The 10,771-nt window shown below is 44.2% G+C and overlaps 1 protein-coding gene across 2 annotated transcripts in view; it reads right to left on the bottom strand.

The window, feature by feature from the left end:
- Window positions 1-207: 207 nt before the first annotated feature.
- slc8a1a (solute carrier family 8 member 1a) overlaps window positions 208-10,771 on the bottom strand; it is a 36,813-nt gene continuing 26,249 nt past the window's right edge. Inside the window, exons 6-11 of one of the 2 annotated variants that reach the window (XM_084006363.1) lie at window positions 9,854-9,871; window positions 7,699-7,767; window positions 5,108-5,235; window positions 4,885-4,984; window positions 4,227-4,502; window positions 208-2,128 (exon numbers count right to left, since the gene is read on the bottom strand). In XM_084006363.1, coding sequence (XP_083862489.1) covers window positions 1,752-2,128; window positions 4,227-4,502; window positions 4,885-4,984; window positions 5,108-5,235; window positions 7,699-7,767; window positions 9,854-9,871 — 968 coding nt within the window. In that variant the 3' untranslated portion in view covers window positions 208-1,751. The remainder of the gene's footprint in view (window positions 2,129-4,226; window positions 4,503-4,884; window positions 4,985-5,107; window positions 5,236-7,698; window positions 7,768-9,853; window positions 9,872-10,771) is intronic. The other variant, XM_084006364.1, reaches the window with a different exon arrangement.

Below are 10,771 nucleotides of genomic sequence, written 5' to 3'. Positions count from 1 at the left end.
TTCTGGATTCTAGCGTACGCCATTTTTCAGTAGGAAATCCACGCAATTCTTAGTACATGAGGCCCCTGGTGTCTGTCATCTCGCTCCAATATGCAGATGGAGTGTGCCAGCCCTCGCTCCTGATTGGTGCCCCTGGTTCCTGCCTCTCCTCTACCTGCTCGCCTGCCTGGGACTGCCTTCTCTCTCCTGCACTGCGATTGGGTCGCCCTGCTTCAGTTCGCCGGACCAATCCTGCCTTAGCTCGTTATCTGCCTGTTTAAAAACCAGCAGCAGAGAGTCACTCGAGGCCGCTGTGATTTAACGTGAGCAGTTGGCCCCTTCTATCTCCTTGTTGGTTGCTAGTGCCTTGTGTTTTCTGTGGACTCCTGTAACTCCTGTTTGTTAGCCAGAACGTGCACGGTTCCTTTTGTGTAGTGTGTGTGATTCACGTTGATGGCTCTGAGCTTAGTTAACCCGAATTAACCTGATTATTGTGAAAACGCTATTTCTCCCACGTTGGACTTAGGGGCGCTACTCCTGTTTTGTATTTCAGTTTTGTCGTTTTTGTACCTTTTTGTTTGGGAATAGCCTCCTCCTCCCTTAGTTCATTGTGTTTTCTTTTACCTTCCCTATTAATAAAACAATTTAATTGTTGCCTAACCGATTCCATCCGGTGATTTGTTATTTCCCCTTTCCCCAACAAGCTGGGGTCGTAACATGGGTGCTATGCTAACATTTGTAGTTGTTCCATCAACACTCCAAATAAGGTCATCTAGACATAAATACTGCAGCGACCTTGTTGTTTCGACCACAGACAGTCTCTGGTTTCTCCAGTCTAGTCTGGTCTCTGGAGTAATGTGAGCTACTATCGTAGACCTCTGGGGGACCGAAGACACAGGAGACAACATTTTGTTCCTCCATTTAGAATTCAGCAACATCAGGGCGATAGACCTTAGAGACACAGCCTTTAATGAATTTATTAAAATGCAAATTATGTGAAATTCACTTATTAGCCTCTTTCACATCGTGTCATTCACATATTGGCAGTGCCTAGAGAGTATTCGGGTCCATTCAAGTCTTTGCATTGCATGCAATCGTGTCCTGTGACATTCAGGAAACTGGAAGAAGCTTTAGAATTCTATCCAAATGTTTTTGAAAAATAACAAATTACAATATAGGAACACTGAGAAACCTAGTTGAGTCCTCAAAAGTTTAATCAGCCCCTTAGAAAAAAATACCTAGACCCTGTCACAATAACCAGGAATCTACTGCAACATTAGAAATCCATCAACTGAGAGGTTAGGTTAGAACATTGGAAAATGCACCAGAGCTGTCAAAAAGCAGTACAATCCTCCGGGATATGTATGAACTCATCAAAGTTCTTTGAACATGTTAGAGATTTACAGAACATGAAAAAATGGTCAAGCAGAATATCTTATCTGTATTGAGAAACCTAAAACAACGATTAAAACTATTAGGAGTCGATCCAAGTTTTCATAAACCTGTCAGCTTTAGAAAGGCATCAACTCTCAGGAACCTGTCAGAATATGCGGGAACCTGTTGGAATCTTTAGAAATCCATCCAAACTTTTATCTATAACCTTTAGACAAATACGATAAATTATAAAAACCTGTATGTACAGGAACCTAGTGGAACCTTTAGAAAATCCACAATCAAATCATTGGACATCTTTCAAACTGTAACAGAAATAGGAACTATAGGAACCTATTGGAACCTTTAGAACCTTTGGAGAACTGTCAGAATCAGAACCTTTAGAAGCCTTCTATGTGGCAGTATGCTTCCAATGAGGAGAAGACAATGTACATCAACCACAGACTGAAGAACAGGCAAGTGGTGAGGATCTTGGGGACTCTGGGTCCGCCAAGCTCCCCACCAATCTCGGGCCGGCGGCGGTAGATGAGGACGCCGATGCAGATGAAGGCAAAGATGGTGAAGAGTGTTACGGAGAAGGCGAGTGTGCCGGGGTCAACCTTGAACTCCTGGCCCTTAGAGTAATGGTAGATGGCAGCGATGGACCAGGCCACGCCAATACCCAGGAAGACATTGACAGCATTACTTCCTGTCACGTTGCCGATGGAGGCATCGGCGTATTGGTCCTGTATGGCTGACACCTTACTGGCAAAAGTGTCTGAAGGAGAGAATGTGAAAAAGAGAGAGACAGTTTGCATTAGGTTAAACTTCACACACAAATGTTTACTGATCCTGGTTAGCCCTCCTCAGCCCCTTAAAACAGCTGTATAATGTCTTCTAATGTCTATAATGTCTGGCCATTGAATGTGATATCTCAGTCCCTCTTGATTCATTTACATTTTAACAGGCCTCGATATTTTGAATCTGTGTATATTGTTGATGGAATCCGAAATCAATATTCATACTAGAACTGGAAACGTACTGAATTCTCTCGAATTGTTAGGAAGGAGTCTCCGATTGGAAGGACCCTTCCTACCAAGGAAAGATCCTTGGCATTAAGAAACACCCGCTAAACCAGGATTAAGAATTCTGCCTTCACTGCCATCTAGAGGTTGTACAATGCTACATCATATTTGGGTATTGTTACATGTACAGCTAACCCCACCTGTACACACCTGTGATGTTGGTGGGGTTGCCAACTTTTCAAAGAACCTTGGAGGGAGATTTGGTGGGGCCAACCCAAATGTTCCCGCATACAATGCAATTTTTTGTTTGGCCCATTCAGCATCACATTTACATTTAGCAGACGCTTTTGTACAAAGCGACTTACAATAAGTACATTTGTCGAAAGAAAGAAACCATGACCATCCGGTCCGCATGGCTACTATTGGCTAAATATTCTGATCCAGTCCTCGCTCACTCTACTGCTCCTGCTCACATCTCGTCCCGACTCACTTCCGCATTAGAAACTACGAGCGATCGCCGAGCAGTTTGGGATCGGGGACGTTCTGCAGTCGGGGTGAGAGAGAAATCCGACCAGCACCCTCTGCATTTACACCGATAATGTTTCATCATTCATGGCCATAATAAACACTATTACTGCTTTGTACATGTTGTGGAAGTCCCAGACACTCCGGGAAACTAAACGGCGTCCTGCCTGAGTTCATAAGTGGAGGGAATGTTCCCATTCATTGTCTATGTAAGAAGCCGTGCAATACCGTCGCGGAGCGGCGAGTTTCGAGAGACGGCGCCTCCTGCAAGCTCTCGATAATCTTTTAAACTGACTGTTGTCGATTTAAAATAAAGACAGATTCAGCAACTGCATAGCTTATTTCTCACATAAAATGTCTTCTGAAACACATTTCGGTGATCTATTTTGGTAAAATAAGAGGGAGGTGGGAGGCTGCGAGGGGAGAACGATACGAGCTTGGAGGAGCACAGAGGGGAGGGGTGTGTGTGTGTGGGGGGGGGGGGGTGGATGCTTTTTTCAAACCTTTCAAATCGTAGACTAGAGCTTTAAATACAACAGTGCTATGATCAAAGTGCTATAGGTAAGACATTTTTTTGGGGGGGGGGTGGGGGGGGGGGGTGGTGTTAGTGGGTCATGCTATGCAGAGTCGAGGTGAAGTCTGAACAGGTGAGTCTTGAGCCTTTTTCAGAAGATGGCAAGTGACTCTGCTGTCCTGACATTGGTCGGGAGTTTGTTCTACCACTGAGGCGCCAGAACAGAGAAGAGTTCAGACTTTGCATCATTACCATACAGCAACAAAAAAAAATCTCAATACATGGTTCTCAATGTATTAGCCTAACTCAGACTGTACAAATAGAACCTATTGACCCAACAGTAAGATACAAGACAGCATGGCTCATTTTGTGCATGTTTACTTTTTCTGGCATAGAGGCCTTTTATTTAGCAGTGGATAAAGAGGAAACATGGGAGAGAGAGGGGGCAAAGGACCTCCGGCCGGGATTCGAACCTGGGTCGGCTGCGTATATGTGTACATGATAGATAACAGATAACAGAATAGATTTGTTTTGGTGCTCGGATGGAAACTTCAGCGTGAGGAATCGGGGGTGTGGCGTGAGAGCGTGTGAAGCCAATCAAATGCGTGTCTCATGGCCAATGCGTGAGAGTTGGCAGCCCTGGATGTTGGGTGTGGTCAAAATGCATCTATTTCTTTTAATTTCTTTTAATTTCGGTTAAGACTTGGTTTACACTTTAAGATTAGAACAAGTCTGGGTTAAGTTAAGGCTATGATTTAACTAAGTACGTCAGCCCAATGACTGTAATGTTAGAAGTGAGGTTTGCATCAGACCTGGAACTGATGTGCCCAAAGCTACGAAAACCACAGCAGTGACGGAGTCTTTGAGACCGACGGTGCAGCCAAAATGCGATGCCAGGTCACCGATGAACGCCGTCAGTAAGCCGATGACAGAGATGGAGACGACGAAGCAGGCCCAGCCGTTCAGAACGTTGGTGGGAGGAACCAACACAAAAAGAAGCTTCCAGAAGACAGTGAGGAAGTGCATGACATAGTCAAAACAGGAGGGCAGCTTCTCCTCGCCGCATTGATCATCATCATCATCATCACCTGGGCAGGAGAGGTAGGCAAAGCCAGAAGTCAATTCATTTACATTTAGGGCATTTAGCAGACAAATTTTATGAAAAAAAAACTTACAATAAATCCATTTGCCGGAAAAAAGTGCAACAGTCTATCGCTATCAGTACAGTAAGGACTTCACAATAACAAGTTTCAAGCACACCCAAAGTGAACCCTTAGCTGGTATACAACAGACATAAGATATAAAAGTGCACAATATTCAAGTAAGTGCCAGTACATACAAACAAGCAATGAGGAGGGGGAGGGGCTAAGCAGAGTCAGTTCATACTTAACAAGGACTATGTGAGTCAGATCACATGTACTACCACTGGAATTACCAACTAGGCATGAGACTGGCTCGGGTAGTTCCTACCAGAGCTGACTGTGATGGCTTCCATAAACTGCTCCCTCCAGCTATTAGTTCCGATCACCAGGGCCAGGTTGGTCTTCTTCAGGAGTTTATCCACAGTGCTCTGAAAGACAGCAGGAAACCACAGTTAAAACAAGTTCTAGCTGATCAGATTGTTTCAATCTGAAAAACATGGTTGAATTATTATTATTATTATTATCGTCATTTAAACAGTGAATGATCCCACCTTGAACTCGTATGACTCCTCTATGATAACCTCCAGTTTGATGTGCTCACCGAGCATCGGTCTGCCCAACTCTGCAATCCGCCTCTCCTCCTCCTCTTTCCTGGTCAAATCCTTGTCACCCCCCTCCTCTGAGAGACAGGGAGGGGGAGAGAGACAGAGTGAGAGAGAGAGAGATGGAGATAGAGACAGACGACTTAAATGTTAAATTAAGAGAGAAAAACCTCTTTTATTGAACTTTGAAATTTGATGGAGCAAAGACACCTTAAAAAGCCCTACCCCCCAGTCACACCAACAGCTTGGTACAAATACACATTAAATATCAGGTTACCACCACCAGCTACCAAAATCAGACCCTTGTTTACACCATAAATGTGGAAAAAAGGCTGTGTTATTAGTGACCTCAAAGAAGCTATAATCAACTCTGACCCTTGATTCCACTAACACTTTAAACATGTCCACTCATTTCACACTTTGGCCCTCCTCCAACATATTACTCTTCCGTATGGCCAGTTATGCTTGTCCAATAAAAAGGTGCAATCAAGTACACAACTCCATCTTGTTTTGGGAGTACTCGACCCACAGGATAAACAATTATTTTAAAAAGAGTAACCTGAAGAAGAATACTAAGTCCAATAGTTGAAAAAGAAAGAGCAGTTTCAGTCATGAATAAAAACAATGTTATATCACAAAGCCTCCACAGGGGAGAAACATCAGGCCTCAACTTTGCAACAAAGGCCTTTGTGGCCATGGCACAATGCAGCACACACCACTGAAGGTCACCAGAACATTTAGGAATGGGAACATAATACAATACCCTCCATGAAGGTGGCTGGTTCTGGCCGTTAAAAAAATTAGTCCTCCAATTTGTATTCAGTCTCTCTTTGAGTACAAAATCAAAATAACACTGCACAAAACCTTTTTTTCAACTGTTGCAAAATTTAGATCATTCATCCCCTTAAAGGAGGGCAGTCTTTCTGTGTTTTCACATACATAACTGTTGGGGATAACAAGTAAATCTAGAAATGGGATATCCGCTGGCCCACCATCAATATAACTATTGAGGAAGTCCAAAATGCAGTCTGGGAGACCTGCGTTCAAGCTCCTCAGTATGTCCCCTACCATCTATTCAGACCTACAGCCAAGAGAGGATACAAGGTCACGTACAGAACACCAGCATCTTTCAGTCAGGTCAAAAAAGGTGCCCAAGTTGTGTTTTTTGTGTTATGTCCGTGACACTCTAAAGTGTCGCCATGCCCAACAGACACACAGAAACTGGTAGGCAGCATATGAACAGAGTAAGCGTGTGACAATAAAAACAACTGTCGATTGAGGAGTTCCAGGACTGGCAGGTCCACCATTGATGCCCCATTCTCTTCACAGATGAGAACAGGTTCACACGTGACAGGCTGAAAGAGTCTACCAATGCCGTGGTGAATGTTATGCTGCTTGTAACATCATCCAGCAGGACCGGTTTGGTGGTGGGTCAGTGATGGTCTGGGGAGGCCTTTCCTTGCAGCGTCACACTGACCTCCATGTCCTAGCCAACTGTACCCTGACTGCTGTTAGGTACCGGGATGAAATCCTCAGAGCGATTGTCAGACCATATGCTGGTACAGTGGTCCCTGGGTTCCTCCTGGACACCATCCTCCGACTCTTCAGGTTTCTCCTGGTGCAGTGGGTCCTGGGTTCCTCCTGGTGCAGTTGGTCCTGGGTTCCTCCTGGTGCAGTGGGCCCTGGATTCTTCCTGGTCCAGGATGAGCTCACCCTCATGTGTCCAGACACCTGTGGGATTTTATGTATCGATGCATTTGACGCCACCAAGTACCGCCACAGACTTTCCAGGAGCTCACTGATGCCCTCATCCAGGTCTGGGAGGAGATCCCCCAGAAGAACTTGTTGCGAGTTCATCCAGGAAAAGGGCCAAATTCACTACTGAATCACATGATGAGCTGCTCTGTTGAAATTCGCACCAGTTGGATCAGCCTGAGATTTCAATGTTTCACCGTGATTTTAAATCCTGCCTTCGATGGGTTGATGGTTCTGGACTGTTGTAATGGCATTTTGTCCATCCATCACCCATCAACCGCTTAACCTGTATTCAGGGTCGCGGGGGGGCTGGAGCCGATCCCAGCTGACATTGGGCGATGGCAGGGTACACCCTGGACAGGTAACCAGTCTATCACAGGGCTACAGCATTTTGTTCTCAACAACGTACATCAGTAAAGATTTTCAACTTGAATAATAAGTTAATCAATATATGATGTGTGATTAAGTATTTCCTTCAATTTTTTGAGCAGTGTACTAATTGATGCTAATACTGTGTGCTAATAGATAAAGGAGCGATACTGGATGACATGCAGCAGATGTTAGAATATTAATTACAACTGGACTTATGAGTATCTTTGATACACTACACAATCTTTCTTTTATGATGCCATTATAAATGTAATGAAAAGTCAGAAAAAGTGATAGCATAGTAAAAGTCAGACTGGAGAAATGGATGGACCAAAGACTAAAAGACAGATTGATGGATGGCAGGACAGAGGAATGAATATGGACCGATGGGTGGACAAACAGATGGATGGACGTACCTGTGATGCTGATGATGGCAGAAGGGGCGGGATGGTCTCGGCCCTGGACCTTCCTGTAGACGTCTCTGCCTGAACAGGTGACCAGATGTCAAAACCAGAACCTGAACCAGAGATGATCACAGCCTCCACCCACAACAACAACAACCACAACCACTAAATAACTCAATCTGACGACTTCCATCTGTTGTTGCTGGTTTCTGACTGGATGGAAGAGCACCAGCATCAGAATCTGTGAGTGTTTCAGGAGGAGATGATTTCCCATCAGCCTCAGCCGTTAACAAGGTCAGACTCTGAGTCACCCAGTGACATTATCGCATCACAGATATGTGAGGTCAGCAGTAGTTGAAGGGCAGTGTTAAAGTATCCAGTGATTATTATTATTGGATTATTTTCAAATGCAATTTCATACAAAAAATATCTCTTTCAATCTCTGACTCTGCCATTGTCTGCGCTGATGTGTACATAGAAACAAAACAGAGACATTTAACATTTCCTTCAAATCAACGTAGCAGGATTGACAGAGCAGCCATTTTAATGTTTTTTTTTCATTTATATCTTTGTTTGTATCAATTTGTTCGGAACAATTGGCAGAACAGTAAATCAAACTGCAGCTGGCTAGCTACCCTTAACTTTATTGCTACACTGGTTACAGAAAATCAGCTGAGCAACAGGCTGGTGAACAGCAGCTGGGCTGAGTCTAATGGTCCCTCCTCCTCCCTGGAGAAGGACAAGATACAAGGCTAAAAAGCTAACTACATAACTAGCTAACTAGCTAGCTAGCCAAAACATCTGTCTCCAGAGCTGCGTCCTCTCTCTTCCTGGTGAGCCGTGACATCACTTTACAGCCACGTGACGTCACTTTAAAGCCACGTGTCACCAGTCCCGGCGGCATGGGCAGGCATTGCCCGCCCACAGAGTCAGCCATGCCCGCCCTGGGCTGGAAGCTGTTTATTTTATTTGGGTTTTATTTTTTACCTCGGAGTGGCCAACTCTCTATTATTCCTATCTCGGTTTGTCGATACAATTCAACCAATCCAATCAACGAACAAACGTGCTGGCCAATTACAGGTGTTGGGGAGGCGGAGTCACTCATGAGAGGGACGCTGTTAGTACTAGACGTCCATGGTCGCAGTTGCTCATAGAGTCGCTAGTTAGCTGTGGTGTTCGGTATGGATATCCATATTTTTCCCCCCAAAATACGCGGACAAGAAGTGAGGACCCGAACGGGAGCGAGCAGGAAGCAGCGATATTCACTTCTACTGGAAACGTCAGCACTGAAGTCAACAGTAACACTGGAGTAAACATTCATGCTAGGAGAGGTAGCTCCCTAGCTGCTGTAGCTACCGCTCCCAGTATGAATGTTTACTTCAGTGTTCAGGTTGACGTCAGTGCTTCTGTTTCCAGTAGAAGTGAAGCTGTATGGTGCTATCTGAATGCCACAAACCTTGTTGCTGTTCTTGAATAAATGCTTCAGTTGAATAAATGGACACAGCACTACAGTATTTTCTTTGTTTGATTTTTAGATTTTGGGATGAACTGCCCCTTTTTAGTAAGAGGAAAATGACTTCTCCGCACTGTAGGAGTGGTCAAGAAGCCATTGTTCAGCCTGAAGCAAAAATGTAGGTTGAAAAAGTTTGCCCCCCTGAAAAAATGTAATGCCCCCCTTAATTTTTTTTTCTGCAGCCGGGTCTGGTTGTCACCATCACAACTAACAACAACCACCATTTTCTTTTGTACTAGTCATTTGACCAATGAGAACAGTTCAATGTCTGTACTACTTCTGTTGTATCATGTGCATCATATTCACGATAGCTGCTTGGTAGCCGGGAGAGAGACAGGCTGCCATGCAATTGTCAAAAACTGATGTCTGGGACCTGAGTCATTTCCTAACCACTTCTCCTTGACCTCGATGGAACGTCATGAGTTCAAGGAAAGATGGGAATGAGAATTAATTGGGAAATACAACCGAGGTGCTCAGAGATCCCACTGCACATACAAGTAACTTTATTCATAACACAGAAAATGAGTGACCAACTCATGCTGTAAAACCCTCACCCAAACTAATTCTAATCCACTAGCAGCTAGCAGGTTTAGTTCATTTTTAAGTGCCAAAACACTTGAAAGCAAACATTTACACCACTCAGAGATGTCTTACCATACTGCTGCTTGTCTGCTAAGAAGCCAAACAGGAAAATTAACTCAGATCAACAACAGTATATGTTCCCATATTACAACATTAGAAATCAGGGCCCGGTTTCCCGAAGCCTTCTTAAAGCCTTCTTAACGCTACGTCATTCGTAACCCCTACTTAGAGTTCCTACTTAACATTTTGCCTGTTTCCCCGTTCTTTGCTACGAATCTCTTTCGTACGTCATACGTTGGTCAGAGTGGTCTGGAGCACGAGCCTTCTTAGCTCTACCGTAGTGATGTTTCAGCTCCTGACACTAGTCGCCGCCACTGTACGGTAATCCAGAAATCCACGCTGCGCATGGAACTGCATAATGCCAGTGTTGTGTTTCACCAATGGTTTTAAGTCATTCATGAAGTAAATAAAAATAAAATGCGCATGCATTTCATCACAAGGCTAAGCTTTACCTCAACCTCAGAAGTAGCCTAGGTATATTACAGTGTCATTTAATCAGCCCATTAGGCCTAGTCAATGTCAAGGCATGCACAATCCTGCAAGCAATTTGAGAAATTGGCACATCGTCAAACAATTAAAAAATGTCATAAATGGACGCCGGTGACGCTTGTGAACGGTGGCAAAACTGTGGCAGCGATACAACGTATCCTCGTGCTGAACCAAAGACGTCGCCGTCCTCGGAGCCGTTGAAATACATAATTTCATAAGGATCAACTTCAATCCCATGGATATATTGACCGGCGCGGCTATATTGCATACGTTTCGACTACAACGGCAACAAATACGCATGTAATTAAGGATGTAATTGGCTCAATCTCCTCCGCTGTTTCTATATTTATTATATATTTTTTTAAGTCAGTATAGGCTATGGTAGTATGTTCGACCATGGTTAAATAAATGTTTAGGCCTAGAAGGATTTCTAGCAATGTT

Source organism: Eutrigla gurnardus, assembly GCF_963514095.1.
Source record: "Eutrigla gurnardus genome assembly, chromosome: 3".
NCBI lineage: Eukaryota > Metazoa > Chordata > Actinopteri > Perciformes > Triglidae > Eutrigla > Eutrigla gurnardus.
The sequence above is the reverse complement of the archived record's forward strand: the minus strand, read 5'-3'. Positions and strand labels throughout refer to the sequence as shown.